Source organism: Eurypyga helias, unplaced genomic scaffold (assembly GCF_000690775.1).
Source record: "Eurypyga helias isolate BGI_N326 unplaced genomic scaffold, ASM69077v1 scaffold17391, whole genome shotgun sequence".
Classification (NCBI taxonomy): Eukaryota; Metazoa; Chordata; class Aves; order Eurypygiformes; family Eurypygidae; genus Eurypyga; species Eurypyga helias.
The window spans coordinates 33,308-58,430 of record NW_010231804.1 but is presented as its reverse complement, the minus strand read 5'-3'; the positions used below and the strand labels follow the sequence as shown (position 1 = coordinate 58,430).

The window sequence follows — 25,123 nt, the reverse complement described above, 5'->3', positions numbered from 1 at the left end:
ATTCCTCCTGCAGATTTGTTCTAAGCCCCTCTTTTGCTAGCTGTGCATCCATCTGACCCATCAGCTACAGGCCTAACAGTAGTGCACTTCAAGCTGAGCTTATAGATCTACTACACGACACGCTAGAAATGTGTCATGGTTTCTTGGTATTAGGTACAGTGGGGGCTGTCTGCATATTATTAGCATTCAGATACAATAGGGACCATATTAACATCACACATGTTAGGAAAGCAATACTGCAAATACAGGAAAACAATCAAGATTCTGTGTAGGTCCACTTCAAGAGCACATGAGATGTTTATTTTTTTGAAAACAGATTTTTTTTTTTTAATATTTCATTTTTAAAAGCAGCAGTGACCAATATGAAATCACCACTTTTTGGTCTGTAGACAATCAGCTCTTCCACAGGTCAGAAACCATTGAGAAAAAATGCCCTGCCTTATCATTCATTGTTTAGTTTGGAGACATACATAGTAAAAGCGAGTATAATGTTAATTTATAAAACTGAATGCTGGTTTTATCTTTCCGTTAGGCATTTGCATGTCCAAGAGCCGACTACAAGTGTTCGCCTCTGTCATCCCGTTATTCCAGCCTCAACTGCTTACGTAGAGCAATTCTTACCAAAACTTATGCTTTCTTCCCACTCCATCTCTACAAATGAGGTAGCTCAGGGTAAAACAAAACAAAATAATCAGAAATTAACTAACTATACATTCCCCAAATTCTTCTTTAGGACTCAGCTATGATGCTAAGGGACTACCAAGCAGCTAGTATCCCCCTGTTCTATGACTGCTTATTATATTAAGAAGGATAATTTCACTCTTATTTGTTATTTCCTCCCACTCTCTGCTTTTGCTTCCCCCAGCTGAGTCTCCTCCTTCTAGCTTGGAAACGTTTTAGGTCAAAGCACACATAAAACATGTATTGGTTTCTGTCTTAGGCCCCCAAATACTATGGTAACAAGAATTAATAATCAATAAAGATGGGATAGGGGCAGAATTCTAATTGCGAGACAAGGAGAGCCAGTGACAGCACACTTCTTTCCAGAAGGTTTGTACACCCATCAGTAAATGGGAGGACATGAAATGTTTACAGTGCTGGTATTTGGTCTGATGTGTGATGAACACTACAGTACTGAAAGCTACAACCAGGATCTCCCTCCAAAAAACCTCAGGCCCTAGCAAGGAGGCATGTGAAAGAGAAGGCACCTAGGAATACAGGATGTACCTAATACATACATATGTATTTCACAGGCTTATTAAAAAAAACAAAAAAAACCAAAAAAAACCAAAACAACAAAAAACCCCAATCCCAAACAAACAAAACCAACACAAAACAGTCCAAGAAGCTACACTCAGTAGGAAAATTATGTTTCTGGTCACTTAGAACCAAAGAAAAAAAAGATTTTTCAGTCATGTACAGAAGGAGATGAAATGTGTTTCTTGTATACAAACATTGACAAAATGCTGAAGACTTTCCAGTTACAAAAAAGGGGAGATCCTGTTAGAGAGGAACAATAATAATTCTAGTTGCTACATCCGACCCACCATACAGTCATCAGTGAGAAATTACCTTTTAATCAAGTACACACACCTCTTAGCCTGGGAATGACTATTTTTAACGTACAAAGATAAAGCTGATGTAGGTCGTTTCAGAAGCTGTGTTCTTCTGTGACCAATGGCAAAGCAGCTTACAAAAGCTGAGCACGAGAAAAACAAAAGCAAATGCACATTATTAACAGCAGCATGTTACTTTCTGCTAGTGTGTTCAATAGAGGGAGCAGCAGAGTAAACCATAAATGCATTTCCATACTGCCGTGCCAAACGGTGAAAGAAGGGCTGAGGAAACAATAATTGTAAGTTTTTCTTAAGACTCTCTTGTTTGCTAACAAAAAAAAGGAAAAACCTAAACCACAAACTGGACTGGGGGGGGAAAAAAAACAAGAGATAAAAATTTGGTTAAAGCTCCTCTCTGTCCAGCTACATATAATACCAAACTTAAGAGAAAGACCTAGAAAGGCATTCTTTCCTAAAGATATATTAATGACATGGTCAACCAAATGTTAATGGAAGTTATCCTCTGTGACAGCACAGGTATGTTTTGGTTCCCTTTGCACATACATGCTGTATTTATTGCTTGTTTGCAAATATGTTTTATCACAAGCCTATCCTTTCACTCTTATTGTTTTTTTACCCAAATTCTCGCTGTGAGTTATGAATATGGAAGCTAAGAAACTGTTCTGCATTGACAGGGTAAGGATCAGAAATGCCAAATACAGGCATCCTTGTCTCATAGTGAAAAAAGTGAAGCCAAAAGGAGAACCTGTATCACCGTGTAAGATAAGCCTCCTGGTTTGCCACCGAGTTGGTAAAAGTTTGGAGAATATTTCCAAAGTTCACGAAAAAGGTTAGAAAGCAATAAGCTTTTTTTTCCAAAGAAAGGTGTCAAAAAAACCCAAATAAACAAAAAAACCCCAACACATTAATATTAGCTTCAAATCACTTACAAAAGTAAGAGGCTATCATTCAGTTTTGGGATACAGTATTAAGTTTGCTTCCACATAATGGGACTCCAGCTCCCATATTCATCCCATAGAGATGAATAAGTTTCAAATAAGTTAGATTCAAGATAGAAAGGTGACTCAAGTTGGAAGGTTTCCTGTCATTTTCTATTTAATAGAGCACTCCAGATGCCAAAACCTTTCTTTACTAAACCATTACTGCCTCACCTTCAACAGAATGAAAGGCATTCAGTTTGATGACAAATCAAAGTAACATCTCTCTGCAGTATTGTCCATAAAGTCTTCAGATAACAGCATGCTATGCCGAGGAAGGTAACTACTCCCATTCCTAGAGGTACAGAAAAATACTTCATCATAAAAGCATGCCAAACCAGAGCTAGTCTTTCCACATCAATAATGAAAAATTCACTTTGAAAATACTCATTTTGTTAGAAAACCATTACAAAAAGAATATTTTCACTCAGGTTCCCTGCCCCATACTGAGTATCAACCCCCTGCAATAATTATCTGAAGGAAAAAATAAATACGTATAAAAAGTTACATTTGCACCTCTGAGAAGGACTGAAAGGAGGTAAGACCTACTTGCTGGCAAAACAGAGCATTGTGCAGTCCATAGGAAGCAACAGTATTAGAAAAACATCCGTAACTACGATCACCTTAGTTCTGACACAAAAGCTTTCTTCTCTCTACCTGTCCCACATTGTGAAACCAGTAGAAATTTATACCAAAAAATTGTCATTTTTTGCACTGGTCGCTATGTCTGTGCTTTCCCCTCAATTTTACAGGAAAAACAGACAGGCTACAAGGACAGCATAATCTGAAGTGCTGGCAAACATTTTTCTATTTCTTAAATCACAGCACATCAGTTATGTAAATTAGTGATAACGTATTGCCAGATGACTATTTAAATGGAAATTCCAGACCAGAAATATTTCTCAGCAACAATCTTACTACTGTTACTATCAGTTACAAAATTAGCCTCTTCCACTTTGTGAGCCCTGTAATTACTTTAACACATTTTACCCCATTCTTTCGTCGTTATGTTTCAGACTGCTCAGTGATTTTGTGCTCTCATGTTATCTTTTTCTCATTTTCTCAGGAAAAAAAAAAGTGCAACTTATTCAGATATTTAAGAAACAATATATTTATTAGAATTTTTTTTAGCAAGATTTCCACCACATTCCTCAAGAACACTCCTAGAAAGGTATGTCAACCGACATAATTCTGAATCTTCTGTCTCCCTGACAAATGGTAATACTAGTAGCCAGTAGAAAAAACTGGTTTGTGAGCTGACTGGCTCATATCTTCTCACTATCTAGTGGACTACAGTGAACCATTACTTTGGAGGTTTGGAGCATCTTGGCTCCCACAGCTGGGAGGAAAAAAACCCAACAGATTAAGAAAAGAGAGAAATCAAGCCAGGATGAGACAAACGGACATAGGGAGAGGTTACGAGCTAGCTTAAACATGCACATGACCTATGGGTCTGAGCCTCAGGACATCAGTTGAAACAGCTTTTGGGATGCATAAGGTACAACACCTGACAACTCCTTGCCTTGAGAGCCCCCTTCTGCCTGTCAGGCAATACCCTTCCGCCTGCTAAAGCCAATAGCTTTGTTTCTACAAGAGACTTCTCTTGCCTGATAGCTCAGGTTAGCCACAGGGCTCCCAACTGGAAGACTTATGGATTGGTGCTCAACGACTACCTCATTTATTTCACATCAGATTCAATGAAAGTAACTGTATCCAAGGAGTGTATAAAAAAAAGAAAAAAAACCCAACCAACCAACAAACCAAACACCAAGTATTATGCTTCTACCTAGTCTTTCCAGCAGCTTCATAATAGAGAATATGTAAGTTGGAAACCCTGACTTGGATCCTTGCCTGACTTGGATCCTTGACTTCTTGTCATCTGCCCTACCCAGCTCCTTTGGTGTAGCAATGTCCACTCAGTCTTAGGGAAGATGCTCTTTGGAGCCAAATACTGCTAGTAGGTCAGCTAAATCACCACGTGATTATCTAAAAGGGAGAGAGGAGGAAGGGGTTTTGCTACTTCACTCTCAACTTTTCCTAAGCGAAAGAGGTGACAGAACTACTTGCCTGCACAGCTGCCTTGCCTGCTGGGTGCTTGACAGAAACCTTATGGTTCACTTGGTGGAAGCAAGTGCCCAACTACCAGGAAGTTTAGTGGGCGGGGTTAAAACAATGGGACCTAGAAATGTAACCTCCCGTTCCATGCAAGCAAATGGGTTTTAAAGACTCCTGTTCAAATGGAGCTATTCCAGGTGATGTCTCTGCAGAGCTGGTGATGCTTCCTATAACATTTGTAATGATATTTTTTGGATAGAAAACATTACATTTCAGAACAGCTGATCCAGTTCTGTTGGTAAGGGAGGCCATGAAAAATAAATAGTTTTTAATCTCCTGCTTTTAAGTCCCTCTGACACAGCCATTGACTGGTCTCTCCTTGAATTTGTTTCTATAGCAATTTTGATTCTATACAATCAAAATTAATCCTCTGTTTGGGTGGGTTTTGCGGGTCTGCTTTTTGTCTCTGGATCACTGATTTTTCAGAAATGGAAAGCAAAGGACGAACGCTTAAGAAATCAATAATGCTAAAGGTCTACGTTTAACAAGTGTGTGAGAAATGTAAGTCTTCTTTTTAAAGTATCTTAGCCTCACATCAGAATACTTTGCCTACACGGTCAACAGCCTATCCAGCTTCAGCAGCTAGTGTAGGCTAGCTTTGGAGCATTCAATGGGGAAGGCAGCAAAAAGTATTTCTGCCACTAAACACATTTCATGGAATGTGGTAAACAAGAAATGGGTGACCTTTCTACACAAAAACATCCTGTAGTTGCTTGAAAAAAATAAAAGGGGGTACGCTTGCCTAATGGTGACCTGCTGGTTTTAGCCTTCAAATAGAATTTAAAAAATCTACACATGCTGGTATTTAACATCAGGTTACAAACATCTAAACACTCGTGTTCTCTGCACTGACAGCTGCAAGAAAGTATTCAGCTATGCTGCCTTCACAACAGAACTGGACTCCCCTAAAAGGTTGAGCGCTGCACTGGCAGCACTGTCAAATTAGTTATTTGCACCCAAACAGTCGGCAGATCAGCAAAACGAGCACAGATCTGTACAAAAGGAGTGAACAGATACGCTGCACCCTGCAATAAAGCAGAATAGCCTATTACACTCATACAAAGGCCACATCCCTTATCTATAATGCCAAAACTGGGGAAGAGTGAAGCTGTCATTAAAGCCAATGATAGACCTGCAGAGGCACAGGCACACTTGCAGTCTCTGTACAGAAAACTGTGAGCACAGGCACACCCTGTTTGTGTGACTCTCCTTCAAGACAGGGGTCTGTTCTTACTCCATAGTTAGGAGCTTTTTACATATTTGAAGCAGCTTTACATGTTTATAGTGCCTTTCACTCAAAGATCTCAAAGGACTTTATACCTATTACATATGTCCCAACCCCTCCCCCTGTGAGGTAGGTATTATCCCTATTATATACAGATGGGGAAAATCAGGCACAGAGGTTACATTATTTGCCCAAGGTCACACAGTGAGTCAGTGACAAAATGAAACAGAATCCAGATGTTCCGATTCCCGTTTGCACAAACCAACAACTAACAAGCCTCAATTTTAAAAGAGCCTAAAACATGTATCAGTGTGCATAAGAACAGTCTTGGGTTTCAAGGGCCACTCCTAAAAAGCATATGAAAGAAAGAAAAACAGGAAGGTGAGGGGGGGGAAAAAAAAAGTGAGAGGACACATAACCTATTTCTGCAAGTGAACACAGCTTTAAAGAAAGACTTCCTGCTAATTCCCTTCCCAAAGCTAAGGCAGCTTGACTACGAGCCTGCAATATACGGGCTGGGAAAAGGAGGATGATGAAACCAAAGTTTGAAAGAAAAAAGCAAGCTAGGGTAAACAGCCACACCATAAGCCTTCATCTTTCTGAAAGCACAGGGTCATAGAAAAATAGGTCTGAGAGGGACATAAGCAATCATTGAAGTCCAGCCAACCTTCCTTGAAGCCAGGATCAACTATACCTACTCGTTCCCAAAAGCCTGGTTAGTCTGTTCCCAAAGACCTCCATCAGTGGAGATGCCATGCCATGCCCTCCCTCTGCCATCTGTTCCACCATGCACTATCACATGAGCAAAAGAGGACAAGCAAGTCCCAGATCGCTGCTTCTCCTCCTTCAGTGGGGGTACCACAATTCCCAGGCCTATCTAATGATCTGAATACGTTTCAGAGAAGGTAGTCTCCAGATATTTACTTGTTTCTGTTCTGGATTCCTTGGGAAAACATCAAACACTGGTGTCTGCTGTAGTGTAATATCAGTTTTGAAAATACTGATTAATACCAGGATAGATACCAATATACTTACTGCAAGTGCCAAATCCTACAAGGTCAGTAACAAAGACTTTGATATGGTAATTTTAGCTCATTGCAGATTCAAACTGCAATAAAAGGGCAGGGAAGACTACAGAAAATCCCCACAGCAAAAGTCACCAGCTCAGAGTTGCCAAGTTTCATCCAACTGCAGGCAAAAACCAGGCAGTCAAACAACACATCTTCAGCAGAGGCAGCACCATATGATCTCTGTAGCATCCCTCCATCTCATCTGTCTTCAAAGTGCATTCTCAGTGCAAAAAGTAGGATTGAATTTAGAGGGACTCACTGTCCCCAGTGGATTTCATACTAAGACCAGAATTCTTGCTTGAGTTCATATGCTGCAGCTTTGTGTGTGTTAAGTTCACTTCTGCATAGCGGAATGGTGCTGTCCTGGCTCTGCCCCTCAGCATCTATGTCCAACAGTGTCCGCTCCTCTACAGGAAGACCCACCTGCAAAGGAAGCAGTGCAGGCAGTCCAGGTCTCTCTTCTACAGTGCTGCTGCTACTAGCAAAACAAGAGTCCAGATTGCTTGGAGTATCAGTACTTGAACTGTTGGCAGAAGATTCACCCTTGGCATTGCTGGGTGACACAAACCACCAGGGATCAAGCCGCTGCCGACTGGCTGCAGGACGTGGCCGGGGCAGGAACTCCAATGTCTTGGGTCTTTCCAGTGTGGGGTCCTGCTGTGCATTCCATCGTCTCGGGGTTGGAGGAAAAACAAGGTTGGGGTCTGGCAGGCGAGGGACCTCATTGGGATCTCTACTTGGACTAGGTGTTTTTAATACACCTATCCAAAACAGAGAACGTAAGAGAAGAGGGAAACATGTTAGATGTCACTGCTAAATGGTTCCAAAAGATCTTAAATGGTATGCACACTGTGAAAACATTTTCAAAGCAGAAAGCCTCCATTCAGAATCTACAAACTTTGTATCTTCAAGATTACATCAATTTGAAGTGAATCACTGGCTGCTTTATCCCTGCATTCTTAACACACTGCAAGGCACCTGTTTCGCTGTCCTAGGACAAAGAGCAAGTTTTGTTCATTCCCTTTTTGCTTTCTGCAATTTTCAGACTGAAGAGCATGGAATTGACCTCCTGCCAGAGGTGAGGACACTCCAAATCCTTCAGAGGGCACAGCACCTGTTAACAGCTTGAATGAGACACTTGCAGAGCAGGATATGTGACACCTGTTTGCAGGACCAACTTCCTGTCAGAGCCATTTAACACACTACCTACTGTGGATGCTTCCTGGTTTGTTTTTGTTTGGGGGTGGGGATGGTGTTTGGTTTTGTCCTTTTTTACAAACAGAACGTAACATTTACATTTTCATGCATACCATATTAATGAGTATTCTCAGCTGCATTAACCCACATTTTACCACAGACTGCCACTCAACAGACAACCTCACATTTTGTTTCACCGTTTGTTTTTTGTTTTGGGAAAAGTCTAATTAAATCAGATTTTAATTGATTATTCTAGTCCCTTTTTTCCTTTGAATTACTAGGGCAAGAAAACAGGAAAGCATTTTTCAAGTTATCAAGCAAGTCTTTATTCCTAAAGACTGCAAGAGTGAGAACAGTACCTACCCAAGAAAATCCCTCTTGCTTGCAAAGGAATAAGAGCAACAGTGGCACAGCCCCAACCTGCTTTAGAGATCCAGTTTTCACTGCCTTAAGGATCAGAATTTACTTGGAAATTGTAACAGCAAGACAAACAAGTGTATAAAGGCACGGAGATGGAATCCCAAGGAACCGCTAAAAATGCACAACATTCGTAGTTTGGTACCATCTTTGTCTAAGAAACAAAACTACGCTCTGCCTCACAGCAAAGGGGAGCAGAGTGCTCCATAGCATAGAGATGCTGGAACAGAGACCATTACTGCATTATTCTGCTCATGATTTGTGTAAAGACAGCATCCATAAGCTCTTCCTGTGGGCTGGCCATCACAATGGATGCTGTATAAGCTACACGTTTACTTCCTAACAAGCAATTATGTTGTTTGGGTCTTTGTTCTGAAGAGAAAAAGGAAGATGGATGAAAACCTACCTGCTCCCAGTGCTCCAGTTAAACAGCTACTGGAAGGGCATCCACTGGTTGGGCACCCATTGACAACTAGTCCGCTCCCTTTGATGGCCCCATCAGAAGGTGTGCGCCTGTGCCCGCTTTGCTGGGTATGGGAAGAGAGCGTCACATGGGTGGGAGTCAGGGACTGGTTGGGGTCCTGTTTGAACCTCTCAATCTGGACATTGACTAGCGGGTTGGTGATGGCTGGCAAGGGAGCCTTGACTGTCACTGGGCTGACAGGCATTTCATATACCACAATCTCATCACTGTCTGAGCGCAGCAGGGACCGGGTGGAATTACATTCGGAAATGGAAGACAGGGAAAGAAGGGTGAGGGATGTGGATGGCTCGCCTAGCAACAACATGGGATCCTCTTTCTTGAAGATCTTCCGGGAAGGTGGACTAGTGCTCCTGCGTGGGCGTCCAGCTCGCTGGAAAATGCTGTCACGCTTTTTCTTCTCTTCCTTGGGTGCCTCTGGCTCCTCCTCTATTAGCAGCTGACACTTCCCTGCTTCTAACAGGTCAAAGCCCAAGCCTGCAGCAGCCAGCACTGCTCCACAGCCGAGCAATGCAACCTCACATCGCTTGTGGTGGGAGCCACTACATTTGAGGCTGTTGGTGGGAGTCAGCTGTGGGGTACTTGTAGCAGAGTTCACAGGGGTGGACTCCTCATTGGCATCACTAGAAGGGCCATCCCAGTCTTCATTCTTCTGAAATGGGATGCAGAGGTATGACTGATTGTGCCCAGGTGAAGGGTGCACTTTTCCCTCTCCGTTAAGACATTCACTGTCTTCATCATCTGCAAAGCAAATGAAAACAGACTTTGCATGGATGTAACATTTTCATTAGCAAATTTCACTCTCTTACAAATATACATGAAAATTAAGCTTTTCCTCGAAGACGCAACTGTCCTTTTCATCACAAGCACCATTTACCAGCTCTCAAATACTCACAGGTTATTGTCATCAAAGCAGATAGGCTGAGACAATTAACTGGAAACACTATCAAGGTGGAAGAAATTAGTGACATGTTCATCTGTTTGGGATCAACTGCAGAACAGCATTTCAGAAGCAATCTACAACTCATTTACTTCTAGAGTAAATTTATATGTTTGGGAGTGAGGAACAAAAAGTAAGAAAATAAGGATGTCTCCTTGCAAGTGAAGGTGTAACCATGCTGCACATCTAACTATCATTAGCAGGAAAGGAGTTGAGAGGTAGCATGGAGCTAGAGGGGAATTGAGAGAAGCCTGTTAGTGTGACAGGTAAGCAGCACAAGCAGACAGCCAAACAAAAAGAAAATCCAGAAGGAGAAAGTAGTTACTTCACAAAGAATAAAAGAAAAATGGATATCACAAAAATGGAAACATTGCTGTAAGGTACCAGGTGAAGGACAGGAAAGGAGAGGTTCATGCAAACGTGAATGGAAGTGGTGATGAGAATATGAAGTCCAGAGGATTCCTTTACCCATCTCTGCTAAGCTGGTGAATCCTGGAAAAGCAAGCGCAGTCCTCTGGATCTTCCCAAGGTTCGGTGCACTGGATGACCACTGTTTGTATCCTTCTACCAGAGCTTTCAGACTGAAATAGCAGAAAGATGGGAGAAAACGTACTGTGGTCACAACCAATTTTCATTCCCCCCTTCTATATTGTCTATTGCCCTACTTAGGGTATGCATTTATCAGCTTAATTGCATAGATTTAAAGTCCCCCCACAGGAAGACATCTTGCAACATCCTTACAGCACCTTAAAATACAAAAAAAAAGTTAAATGTCCCTCTTTCATTTGTTAGACCATGGCAATCAAAAAGACCTTTGCTGATAAGCACCAGCTACGAATGCAGAATAACAGACGGCACCACTACAAAAATCAGCTGAAACATCCTTTTTAAACCAAGGCAAGCCTACCATGGCACGTAACAACTACAGTGCAGCAGGAGGAGGGGAAAATATCTCCAAAAACATGTCCATGTGAAATACAAATGAACAATGAAAGTCAAAGACTGCTCCCTGGGACAATAATATGCTGAAGTCATTGTAACAGCAAACTCATGCCTCTATATAACAGCCCCCAGTATGGTTCCTGTAAAGAAAACTCTGCATTCAAGTACAGACAGTTAAAAGCACAAGTTCTAAATTAGGGAAAAACAGGTAACTAAAATCATGAAGCATGTCACTGTTTCTTTTAGTTACAGACAAAAAAAAAACCCGCCTTCAAACAAGTGAAAAACCCAAAATCAAATCCCTACTTTGAAGTCACCTACATTTAAAGTTATGTCACTTGGCACCTGATCTTATTAGCAGTCCCTATTCATAGGTATTCATTACCATCATCCTATTTGTTGCCTGCAGTACTTTCATGACATCAGAAACAGCTTTAGGAACTGGGATAACCTTCCCACATATCAACACTCAGCAAAGTTTTATTATTCTGGTATCAATATTGTCTGAACTGGGAGATTTGTGGTGCCTTTCTCCAAACTCCGACATGAAACACATCGTAGCGTTGGTGAAAAGCTGTCAGGCACAGCTTCAATTTCTATCCTGTCAGAAATGGAATAAAAGGAGCAAAAATATCTGTGGATAGTCTGAATGATCTCAACTGGACATACAAGAGCACCTACTCGTTACTCAAAGAACAGAAAACTTCATAGATGAGACCTCTTCCAGCTCTGTTACTAACTTGAATTGTTCTTTGATCAAAGCCACATAACTTCTATATAATCTTATCTTTCTTTTTCTCTTTCCACCAGAATTATTCTGCATTTCCAAGATGGCTTCCATCACAAGATTTCAAACCTCAAACCTTTACTATATCAGGTTTTTTCATCTTGGTGTGTATTTTTCCTCTATTCTCTACCGAACTGGCATGCCCTCTGGAGCTGACTCAGCACACATTCAGTTAGTTGATGACCGTGCTATAGGCATTACACTAAAAACATCCCGTACAGTTCTAAACTGTCTTGAAGGTCTTTCATTTCCCACCCATTAACCATTCTGACACATGCAGTTCCCTGCTGTGAGCTTGAATCCAGACAGCACAGTGCTGAATCTTACTTGCCAAGACAGACAACCACATGGTTTTACAACAGAGATGGAATTAGTGTTTGGGTCTCTGTCCTGATTTACTCCCTCCATACCATACTCAGCTATGTAACATATCTAATTATCTATGTATCTAAATTATCCATGTATACAGCTTGCATAATTAGGATAAATACTATAGAAAGAGCAGCACTAAGGGAAAGCTGGTGAGTGAAAATAAACCATGTTAGCAGTGCGGTCACCTCCAAAAGAAAATGCCAAAGCTCTTACAATATGGGTAGACAGCTACTGAGGAAGAGGAGATTTATTCATGGAGCTGGGAAAAGACATATTCTGTTGTCTGCATGCAAAGTTGTAAGTGATAGGCAGCAGTAATCTTCTGTTTAGCCTTTGCTTTACAGTCATAGTTACCTAAAGGGTCTTGGGAATTGCCCTTTATTGTACAGCAGGACACATCAACTTAGTTTGCTTTCTTTCGACTTCTCAGAGCAATCCTGCCCTGCAAAAAACAGGCTGAAGATTTGCTGTTACTGACAAAGCACTGCCCAATCTGAACAGAAACATAAACAGCAACCAGAGTAATTTCAGGCCTGCTATGTTTGCCTCAAGGTTACAAAATCATCATCCTTCCCTTTTATTTTTTTGCTCTTTCTCTCTCTTTCCCCCAAATTACAAGCAGACCACAAAGAGCTGCAGAGGATAGCTGCACATCCTCTTAATTAGACAGTAGTGTGCATTTGAAAACAATTCAACTTTGCTATGGCAGCATTATCTATTACATCTCCAAGGAAAAAGCAACTGCAATGATTTGAAAGCACTAGCAGCAAAACTCTTTCAGTCACCAGCATGACAGTTCAGGAACCTAAAGACTTCTTACCTGTAATCTATTTGGGTTAAATAGCAGGAAGGTTATTACTCTGTTGTATTATGGTTGTGTTACTTCTCTGTTGCCTTTTTCTACTGAGAAGTCAAAAGCACCCCTCATAAGGAGTGATAAGGTGACAAGACTCACTTGGTCTGCAAGTTGCAAAGAAAGGCCACTACAACTGTTAAGAAGGCCATCTCCGGTGTCCTAATACCCTTCTGTAACACCACGCGGAGGCATTAATACAATACAGTCGTGAATGAAAAGTGTCTTTTCCCAGGCTCACCTCTATTTAGCTTGCAAGATAACATCTACATGACTATGACTACTCCAAATCCAGTGTCACCTTCCATAAAATCAGTTAACATGACCAGTGTCAAAACTTACAGGGTAAAGACCACACACGCCACAGGAACAGCCTGAGGCTAATCAATGCCGAGTTTAAAGACAATTAAGACTTCATCATATATCCTTGATATATACCTTAAGATCACCACTGAATTGTCAGGACACTAGTCCAATGCAAAGCTTCATTCAGCCAGTCCCTGCAATTCAGCACAGCAACCTGCTGCTGCTGCGTGGATTTCTTATCCCCCAAGATAAACGCAGAAGAGTGAATAGTCACTGTATAATCTTTTCATGGCTGACTTGACTTCATGATAATTGTAGGTCAATTTACTCATACTTGAGAATTTCACTGCAATCCCCACAATGTCGTTCTTGCATAAATCTGGAACTACCTTCTGTGGAGAACACATGGGAAGTGATGAAAAAGATGAAGATTAGGTTCCCTTGATCACAGACATGTGTAAACAGCTGGAATAGCAGCACTGCCCCAGCCCACTAAAACTAGAATAAAAAAAATACTGAAAATAGCAAGCACTTCTGAGTCACTAATGTTCACTGCAAGTCTGCTCCTTTTAAGTAAGTCTGCAGTATGGCATGATCTCAGCAAGGAGCAGTAGTTCACTGTATGTTAATCATACTGCCTTCTCAGCAAGACTCTCGTATTTCAGATACTCTGCAAAGTGCCATAGCTGTATTGAGTCTCACTGGAAAAGGTGATGAATACTATAGACCATCTCAGTTGTAGAGAAAACAGGATAGTTTTAAGAGCAACCATATTTAACAAGCAACTCCTTTCCAGCTGTCTGTGCCCAAAACCAATGCAGTGCTTTGTATTGTACAGTAGTGAACAGAAAACTGAAGAGTTTTATTCCCATAATTCTAAGAATATGATTTCAATGTAGAAGTGTTTTTCCACATTTCCCTGTTAACATGTCAAGAGTACCTTTGAGGGAGAACATATTTTAATGTCATTAGAACACTTAGATCCAGGCCCACGTGCAGAGGATTGCAAGAGGGATGCATAAGGTAAACATCTGTTTTCTAGGAATTTCACATCCAAGCGCATTAATGATAAAAAAACTGGTTAGAATTTATTTTCCCTGCTAAAAATATGGCAAGAGTCAAACTATCAATTTTTTCCCGTGCTGAAGTTTCAAACTCCACTGAAAACCACAGCATTCAAACCTCTTAGAAGATCAAAAGACTCCTACATTTAAAGCAGCATTTCAGCACTGATCCATTGGAATCCTGATATAAATAATTCACACACACACACAAAAAAAAAAGCCACAGAACAAGAATCTATAGAAAAGGGCCAGGTACTACCTGTATCTCTGCAAAAATCACTTTCAGGATGTATTCACTCAAGGTATGTGTCCTTTCCAAAAAACTGAAGGAAGGTATTTGCCTGTCTCTACCAGATACTTTTTAAATAATAGCATTTAAGACAAGAAAAAGCACAGCTGAGAATTGTAAAAGAGAAGTATTTTCAGATATGAAATGAAACTACAGAAAGTTAAGCCTGAAAATAAAGACATGCTACCAGAGAAACAGTTTTGCACAGCTGAGAAGTTCTACTACTTAGAAATACACATAACAAGGTAAGAGCAGACAGCAGAAGCACCTCTGGTACAGCAAATACGTCTGCAAGCAGAGAAGTCCCTGCAAGAGGATAGGCAAACCTTCTGTGAGTCAGCTTATAATCAGTTTTAGAACCTGGAAACCAGCCTGGTTCCAGGGCCTTTCTTACCTATCTTCTCCTGCACCTAGCTCCTTATGACAAAGTGAGCTCGGTCCCCAAGTGCGTCCCTTTTTCTTCTGGCCTCTCTTCTCTTCTTCCTCTCCCTCCTCCTTTGGAAGGACTGAGCTTCGTCCCCATGTTTGAGTCACTTCACAAGTGGGAAGAACAATGGAAAGTGGAAAAGAAAACACAGATACACCAAAAATTGGTTCCACAGCAACATCAAGAATAAAACATAGGCTGGAACAGGAATAGCAATGAAACCATCCATTCAGGCTTCTTTCCCATAATTCTGACCATTTATCAACACACATCTAACTACCAGATCCCTTCATAATCAATATAGATAAGCTTCAGAGCTTTATTTCATTACTGGTTTCTCTTCTAGAACCACCAGTTTGATACCAGACACACAAGTGTCATGATATCTAATACAAACACTACACATTAATTAACATCCATTTCATACTTTTAATGCATGCTTATCTGCCTAATTCTGTTCTACTATGGGAACGCTATTTTCAGTACCAGTGCCCTTGCTTTTCTTTCCTTCCACGAGTAACTTAATCCACGCCCATAAGGTTTCACCGATCTATGCTGCCAACTGGTGCTTTTAAAAATTAACCTGTACACCTAAGGAATGCATTTCCTATACTATAGAATAGCAGTAATTCAAGAACGTGGGTAAGTAGGGTTTGACTCCAAAGGTGATTATCCTGCACATCTCCAACACGTTCCATTTTTTTCCCCTAAATGCATACGTGCAGGGCACAAGGCCAACATTTTAGGAATATACTTGGTTTTTTTACAGTCCTGTCCTAGATACGGATTCTTGGCATCTTACCACGCTGACAGACTGCACAGTTCCCAAATTCAATACTACATTGAGCTCCTTACACTGTATGGCCCTGAGTCTGGGAATAATGGTAGGACTTGCAGGAGGGCTGGAGCAGCTGCTGATCAAGCTTTTCCTTTTATCCATCGTTGGAGAAGCCTGCACAGTGAATTTATGCTGGAAATCTGTTTACCAAAAGAAAAAAAAATCAAAACAAAAGCAGAAAGACACAAATTAAACTTTTTTTTAAATATAAGAAAACTTTAAGAGCACAATTTACAGTATCTATGTAGTAGAGAAGTTCTACAGCTAATAGCTATTCCCATTGTACACGCAGTTACTTCAAAGATGTGTGCTCACATTCTTGAACGTTTATCTTTCCAGTGTATGTGTGAGATAAATATACATCCACAGATCCCCATGTGCTGACTGACACTTATGCCAAAGCATACCCCTGTATAAATTCCTTTTGCCTTTGCTCTGTTTCTTGAGCTGACCAAACCCACCCAACAACAGGTGTCTACCTAAAGAAAGGCATAGTTAACATGCACATTTTATCATCATGGAGCACCTCTGCTATGGGGACAGGCTGAGAGAGTTGGGCTTGTTCAGCCTGGAGAAGAGAAGGCTCCGGGGAGACCTTATTGCAGCCTTCCAGTACCTGAAGGGGCTACAAGGAAGCTGGAGGGGGGGACTTTTTACAAGGGCCTGTAGTGACAGGACAAGGGGTAACGGGTACAAATTGAAAGTGGGGAGGTTTAGATTAGGTATCAGGAAGAAATGCTTCACGGAGAGGGTGGTGAGGCACTGGAACAGGTTGCCCAGAGAAGCTGTGGATGCCCCATCCCTGGAAGTGTTCAAGGCCAGGCTGGACGAGGCTTTGAGCAACCTGGTCTAGTGGAAGGTGTCCCTGCCCATGGCAGGGGGGTTGGAACCAGATTATCTTTTAGGTTCCTTCCAACCCAAATCATTCTATGAATCTATGATCATTGCTCTTCTGAACAGCCAATCCCCCTCAGAAAATAAAGAATATAGAGTAAGCCACTATCCTGGAAGTAGCCATGAGCCTTAGGTGATTTACAAAACCCATACCTTTGCTCTTTTGCAAGGCTGAATCTCCATACACAATCCACAGCAGAAATGCTAAGGATTCAACATTTCTGAAAATCACCATCTGCACTCCTATGAGTGACTTCCCTGACACCTCACCAATTTTTCTTCCAGAAGACTGCTATTAGAGGTCACTTGTGTGTTAATATGAGTTCACCTATGAACTTGAGATGTAGTGTTGTAGTCCCACAGCTATGAATTTATTTCTGACAATTTTTAGATTCCTGCACAAAGAAATCCAGTAGATTACGGTTTCTGCTGCAGCATTACATAAAATATTCTCAAAGCAAGAACCTGTCATTTCTTATGTACATCTTTGAGTAAGTTGATTGAGTACTAACATGTTAAACTGCAACATTTTTACCATGAACCATATACAGCCATTGACTAACAACTGTGTAACATCTCAAATTTACTTCTGGCCTTCATCCTTGGAAGTTTGGGGAATGCTAGCCACAAAAACATCAAAGTCAGTTTCCTGATCCTAAAGAGGCATGTACTTTTCCAAAGTACGTCCAATACTTCCTAACGCATAAGTATCAGTAGAAAGGCGCTTCCAAAGCTACAGGTTCACTGGCTCCTCCTACTTCAGCCGACGCAGGCTAATGTCACCAACCTGAAGGCAAGCTGATATGATTGCCATCTTTTAACTTGAGACGGTTCCTCTTGAACTTCCCCATGCGCTTCTTCACTCGAGGCTTCTCCTGACACAACTGGTGGATGATGATGTTGAGCTCCCTTTCCAGGATGTCAATCTCCCGTTCTGCCAGCTCCTGCTCCCGCCTTCGCAGCAACTCCTCATGATTCTTCTGTTCAACAGCAGCACGAGTCAGTTCTTCTTCCCACGTGCGTAGCTCCTGCAGGGAGATCAGAAAGCAGAAAAGAAAAGCTATCTTGTGACCTGTGCGTTAAGACCGACGTTACCTACTCGGAAGGTGCAGCAACAATGACTTGTGCTCACAGCACTGCTAGCACCACTGTTTACAGGCTCAGCCGAGAGCCAAAAACCTTAAACAATACTGAAGAACTTCCATGCTTGCCATTCAAGGTCAGGATTTAAATCTGGACATCAGCACTTGTGAGGCCACACCTGGAATCCTGCGTCCAGTTCTGGGCTCCAAGGTACAGGGGAAGCATGGACATACTGGAGAATCTCAAACAAAGGACCATAAAGATGATTAAGGGACTGGAGCATCTCAACCATGAGGAAGAGCTGAGAGAGATGGGGCTGTTTATCCTAGCAAAGAAAAGGCTTGGGTGGGTGAAAGGAGGAATCTTACCAATGCACACAAAAACCTGAAGGGAGAATGCAAAGAGGATGGAGCCAAGCTCTTTCCAGTGGTGCCCAGTATACAGATAAGAGGCAGTGGGCACACACTGAAACACAAGAGACTCCCTCTGAACGCTGTGGAGTCTCCCTCCTTGGAAATATTCAAAAGCAACCTGAGTGCAGACGCAGGCAAACTGGCTCTAGGTGGTTCTGCTTGAGTAGGGGAGCTGGACCACATGACCTCCAGAGATCCCAGCCTCAACCAATCTGCCATTTGGTAAAATGGCACCCAATTCTAAATTCAGGTACATGAGAAAAGGTGACATGAACATGTTTACAAGAGCCACTGTAGAGTACCTTGCATATGGGAACCCATTTTGCAGGATTTATTCATAACACTGAAAAGAATTAATCCTTGCTTTCCGTTCAGTAAGTACCTATGTTAACTTCAGTATTGACTTAAACTGTTTAAAATTAACCTTGCCATCTCACGCATCATAAAATAGCACAAAGCACATCTCTAACATAAAAATCAATGAAGAAAACATAATCAGGAGGTCATCCCCATCAGTTTTCACCAAGCATGGCTGCTTCTTTGGCATAAAGGAGCATAAGGCAAACTTTTCAATCTTTCCTTTGTTGAAAAATGAATCAACTGAAATTGTCCTTGAGGTCTCAAAATCTCTTTTCACTGCACTCCTCTCACCACAAGGGCAAAAGAATTCAGCACCCACAACAGTTATCTCCAGCCAGCTAATTTAATTGCAGAAGGTAAAAACTGTAAAATTCAAGTTAAGCTTCATCTTATCAGATAGATTTTATTAGGTAGATATTGTTGTTTGTTTGCTTTGGGTTTTTTGTCTGGTTTTTTTTTTTTTTTTAAACAACATCATTTTTACCTGTCCCATCATGGCAGACATTTGGTACATCTTACTCATGAGGTGAAGAGAATGTAGAATCCTCTTTCCCCAGTGCTACAGTGGAATACAGTACTCAAAACCTGAAGGTAGCCTAGCTACTAATGTTTAGTCTTCTGCTTGTCTGTTCAAGTTTCTGGTGTTCAAAAACTGTTTCAACACAACTACACCAAAGGGCAACATACCGCCACAGGGAGACGCCTATTAGCTATTTTATTTTTATCCCAAAAGCTCTTATGTGACTAGAAATATTTCAAGTATTGTTGTGGTACTTAGCTGCCCTGCCTCAAGATCTCTTTTTCCTTCTCTCTGCCTCCTAAACCCGATTTCTGAGCCCAAATCAAGTTGGCTGTTTATTATGTATTTATTTTCAGGCAAGAGGCCATAAACTTACAAAAATACTACTACTTTGCTGATTCTACTGCAGTATTTCACACCAACTGTAAAGACAGTCTCTGTAAGGACCTTAACATGGATGCAGCAACCTGTGCTTACGGGAAGTATGATTGAAGAAAATGTCAGCTTTTTCACTTAACTTCTACTCCTGGAGGCTGATGGTCACAATTCTTTTTATTCCTGCCTGAATTTTCGTTTCCAGCTATTTACACAGGTGGATTTCAATTATAACAGCTATCCAACCATTCCCCTGGCCAGCACTCATGTATATTGTAGTCTATCCACTCTGGCTGTGCTCAAAACCTGGGAAGCACACCTGGCAGAACCAAAGCTGCAATGTTTGCTAGATTATGTATGCTGAAACTACCCTTCTTACTTTTACTGTTAGCAATTATTATCTCAATTAGGATGCTGACAGTGAAATAGTTATCAGATGCATTAAAGAATGAAGAACTCATCACAGCAGCCTGCACAGTGCATAATGGCAGCTCACTACAATATTAGAAGGAGTAGCAGCTCAGCATGCAGATATTTTACTTATGATTATGCTCTTGTGTGCATCATAACCTGCCATTGATTTGGGGAACTTATTACAAGCTCCAGTAAAGTACATACAAAATTAACTCTGGGAAGCACTGGGATCCCTGTTTGAATTATGAAATGGGAAAATTATGATCCAGAGAGCACAAGCATGGAGTGTTTTTCTCTACTTACCTTTTCTTTGGCTCTGAGCTGATCAAACATCTCTTGGATCTCTTGTTTCCAGTCTTCCTGCAGCGAGTGGAAGGAATCTTTGGGCATTTCAAAGAAACCAGACTCTTCTATGGCAGTAAGATGGTCTAGGATAGTGGCAAAGGAAGGTCGTGAGTGTGGGTCAGGGTTCCAACAATCTAGAATAGGACAAAGACAAGCAACTATTAAGCATCATTTAGTACGAGTTTTGAGAGGATGAGTAGCACTTTACTGATCCCCAGTGGCTAAGAAAGGCATGCACACTGTCTGTGTTAACCCACCTTTCCCATTTCCTGCCTACACTGACTGTAAGTCTGATTCTAAGTCAAGTATGGAATTCATGCTTTCACACTCACGCAACATCCAACACCACTTAAGATCTTGAACTACCTGGTCTCTAGGTTCTATTGCAATAATTTGCCAAGTAAAATAGAGTTTTACCAGTTTTACAGAAAGTTACATTTTCAAACGTGTTTTAAAAAGTCCTAAGTAATTTCCTTAAATATTTTGCTTGAGGATGTATGTGCTTACAGAGGGGAGATACTATGCGAGACTTGTAAACAGTCATTTTATCACACTTAGACCGCAGAGTTAACAGCCATGCTGCAGAAGGATACCTATGCAAGTTCTTTCTAATGCTAAGCTAAGTCATTATGAATCTCTTCCACAGAGCTGAAAATCCCTCTTCCAAAGCAGACTGGGCATAACTTCAGTGAAAGTAGAAGATTTGAGTAAATAATGACACCAAATAGTGCATTTGGAGTTTTCTTCTTTTAGGGGTTCTTCATAATTTGCAAAAATTTTTTTGATCAGGCTTCTTTGTTTTGCTTTTAAGCGAAACTACAGATAAACAAGCTCTTCCATTTACAATTTAATGTAATGACTTGCCCAGTTACAGAGCCTTAAACCCACAGAATTTAAGGCACCCACCTTACCACAAGAGTCAATTCAACTAAATCTACAAAAAGGTACTCCTTTTACAGCAATGGGAATTGAACAGTGAAAACGGAAACAGAAATAGAAAGTAGTATGAAGTAACATCTCAAGCTCTGAAATCGTTAAGAACATGCTTTTAAAAAGCCATTAAGTCAAAATGTTTGACTTCACAACACTTGAATAGGAAATTCTTCCTCATTCAGTCCTCCCTTGTACTTCACCTTTATTTCTATTCCTGCAGACAACATCACTTTCTATATTTACAATATATTCACAATATTCTATGATGTCCCTCACCAGCACTTACGGATCTTGCTCAACAAGTATCCTTACCCCCCTTCAGTACTGCTAGACTCCTGCACACCAGTATTTGAGAAGAACTGAACAGAAAAATCTGACATTCAATTGTATTTCTAGAGAATACCGCTTCTGTGCATGAATAGAAATAAGACGTGGGTCTCAATATGCTTATACTATCATTGCTCTAAATTCAAGACACACATTACTGCAGTATGAGGCAAGAGTTATAAAAATGTTCTGAAGTTTCCTAGACCTTATAGCTGGAAAAAATAAAGCATTCTTAAAAATGTAGTGATGTCCTAAAAGCCATTCATTCATCAGTTTTGTGGATTGAAATACACCAAGGTGCAGCTGTCATTAAAAATAAGTAACACTTCACAAAATCTGTGCAACTGCTGAGGCTTGGTTTTGTAGGTCTTGTCTGATTTCAGCGTCACTGAGATTTTGCATTTGGGAGCTTTGGTTTCAAAACTGCTGGTATCAAGATGCTGGTATTTAAGCATCTGATCAGGTTCCAGGAAGCATAAGCTGGAACACATTTGTGTTTATGTATTTCAAATCGCTTTTCTTACCAAAACAGAGAACTGAGGATGTTAAAGAGTGCTCTGAAGGTCCCCTGCTGCTGACTAATTAGTAGCAATGGGTGATACAGCTGGTCTGTCAGTGCCATAATCCCTGCCTCTCTACCCCAGGTTTTAAGCATGGCAAAGCAAACATGACTCAAAGTAAAACAAAATCCTGCAGCCAGCCAAATGCATGAATGAGTGAACAGGGTTACTATGCAGGTGGCCCGTGGCTTTTCTTTTCCGAGGCCTAGATCCACCATTATTTGCACTAATGAGGACAGTTGTAACATACAAGCCTTTTCTGTGAAGAGGGAAAGTTCAGCTTTGTTGTCTCAGTGAAGACCACCAGGGCAGTAATTCAAAAGTAAAAGCAGCATTAGGGGAACAGGAGTTCACTCGAGACAGGAAACAGCCCATTTGAAAAACAGTTTTGGTGCAGGGGAAGAAAGTAATTGTTTTCTTGTTCTCTTCCCCCTGCCCATGGAGAAGCCAAGCGTTCCAAAGCCACTTGGGTGCTCACCACTGCGCTGCTGGGTTCAAGCGCAGGCCATATCCCTCTGCCCAACCTTCCCAATAGAGGGCATCATTTTTAACCCCAGCAGCAGAATCCTCACTTAAATATAAGAAATCCAGGGTTCTTGTTTTAGGGAACCATGTCAAAATAAACTGCCCTAGAACAACACTGAACTGGTAGTTCCATTAACTCTTTCAGATGCGGTTTCTTACTTTATGTTGCTTCCAAGCTACTACACCTGCAACACTGCTGCTGTTTACAGTAAGATTTTCTTCTTCTTTTTTAGCACAACAGTACATGAAAATTTCTACTTTAACTCAAATGAAGTCTGTAACCTACAGAAAATATCAGAGAAATGCAAAAGTACTCTGATAGCAGAGAAATCCACCATAAATGTTTTCTTGCATGAATCAGGTTCCTTTCCTGGGGCTAAAAACACCACCAGAGGCCACAGAATGCCAATTCCATGTTCAGACTCATTGTTTGCTCTCTAATACTATAAAATATGTTTGATTTCTCTTTACTTCAGGTTTTCTTTCTGCCTGATACGTATAAAAATGTTTATTCCACATAAACACCTGGAAATCCTTGTGAATAGGAGCACTGAAAAAAACAGTAAAGGTACTACTGTGAGACAATGAGGAAGGAACGAACAACCAAAGCTCAGGAGATATTTAAGTATATCAGGTCACATAGGTGCAGCCCAAAAGCTACCCCACAGAATCCTTTCATAACTACAGCAGCTCTGATGACAAACTCTGATATTCCTTTCAACCATATGTAGCCCACCTTGAGCATGTACTATCTCCACACAAAAAGCAGAAAATCACATCATTCTGACTGAAAATTTAGGTTGTTTTCAAATGTCAAAGCCACCTTTAAACCCCCTCTCTGAAATGTCAGTAGGATAAAGTTTCATTCCAAATCAATCTGACACTTCCTAGCAAGACGTTCAAGCTATGAATTTCAAAATAAGCCGAAGACTTCATGCTAGACCAAAATCGTGAAATTTTGGTGTTGGCAAGTCTTCACCATTAAAAAAAAAAAAGCTAGACGATGACAGAAACAGCCCTCGTTTTTCTATGAAGCCAACTGATCCAAAAAATGGCAGGGAAATTTCTTTCACATGCTACTCCTCTAACAGAGTAACTGTCACAGCACACTAACAGCCAAGCCCAGCTCCCACAGTAACTTGCACCACTGAATGAATTTGTTTGAGAATTCCGTGATCTCAGGTATCGAATCCAACACAAGGAGGCAATGCTCAACAGAAAAAACTATACTCACACCACAGCTGGCTTACCTTCCATGAGTTTGGCAAAAGGCTCTGGACACGTGGAAGGGATTGGAAGGGCAAGTTTATTCATGGCAACACCATATGCTACTGCGAGACCATCGATTCCTCGGAATGGTACTTCTCCTGTTAGCAGTTCCCAAAGCAGCACACCGTAACTACCAGGAAGAAAATGGAAGAGAGGTGTTGCACTTTAACACATTCTTTGTTAAGCAACAAGAAAATACCTGAAGATATCAGGGTGAGTCTGGTACACTGAAGGAATTGCAGTTTTCTGCACAAGCTCACCATGGCTGCAAAGCTGGTCTAGTGCCTTATTTTACCTGTTTTTTCTAAAAACACTGAAATACAACGCCATTTTCACCTTTAGGCAAAAATCATTCTCTCTGGGAACAATCTGAAAAACATTAACATAAATCTTCTGACTAGTTTAGTAAATTTCAAAGCAGAACCGAGTGAAACTCTCTCAAAAATGTGGAGGGTTGTTATTTTTAAAAATACATGAAAAATACTTGCTCAAGATTAAGTTGTTCATAAGATATTCTATGAAATATTAACTATGAAGTTAAGGAAATAGTTACAGGACTGTTGTCCCCCCACCAGTATATAATAAACAACGTATCCCTAGAATATTCTTCATATTTAGTGACCTGATGTTTTTGTTTTCCACTGATCTGAACTGATACATCATCCAATATGTTCTGGGGTAGTGAGTTCCACAAACTTAATTATGCATTGCCAAAAAATGCTTCTGTGTGTTTGCACTTGATACTTGATAATTTCATTTGCCTCCCTGTAGTTCTTCCAATACAAGGAAGGGTGAACATATGTTCCCTATTAGCTTCTTCCACAGCATCCGTGATTTTACAGGCTCCTACTACATCCTGCCTAAGTCCTCTTCTTTCCAGCCCCCAAAACCCTAATCTAGTTAAATCCTCATCTAGTTACTATGCTGAACAGAAGCCATTTCCTATCTTTCACTGCCCTTGACATCGTCTGTACAATCTCATTCCATTTTAACCTTTTTGTTGAAATGACCAAAATCAAAATTTTAAACATAGAGGTAGAGACAGTGTATTTCCTGGTTTTATTTCCTTCCTATTAAATTTTAATTTGCCCCTTGCCTTTCTGACTCCTTATAAAATGAGCATGGTTACCCACAGTAACTCCAATATCTTTTTACTGAATCCTAGCAATAAAATTTAGAGCCCATCATTGTACATGTGAAATTCTCCCATGGGTACTTAGTTTGCATT

General features: G+C 40.9%; 1 protein-coding gene across 1 annotated transcript in view; it reads right to left on the bottom strand.

Annotated features, from left to right (window-relative positions):
- Positions 1-7,243: 7,243 nt before the first annotated feature.
- LOC104516784 (mitogen-activated protein kinase kinase kinase 9-like) overlaps positions 7,244-25,123 on the bottom strand; it is a 46,474-nt gene continuing 28,594 nt past the window's right edge. Inside the window, 8 exon segments of the mRNA XM_010161223.1 lie at positions 7,244-7,725; positions 8,985-9,800; positions 10,468-10,652; positions 15,007-15,145; positions 15,895-16,017; positions 17,559-17,799; positions 20,240-20,415; positions 23,877-24,025. Of these exon segments, the coding sequence (XP_010159525.1) occupies positions 7,244-7,725; positions 8,985-9,800; positions 10,468-10,652; positions 15,007-15,145; positions 15,895-16,017; positions 17,559-17,799; positions 20,240-20,415; positions 23,877-24,025 (2,311 nt within the window).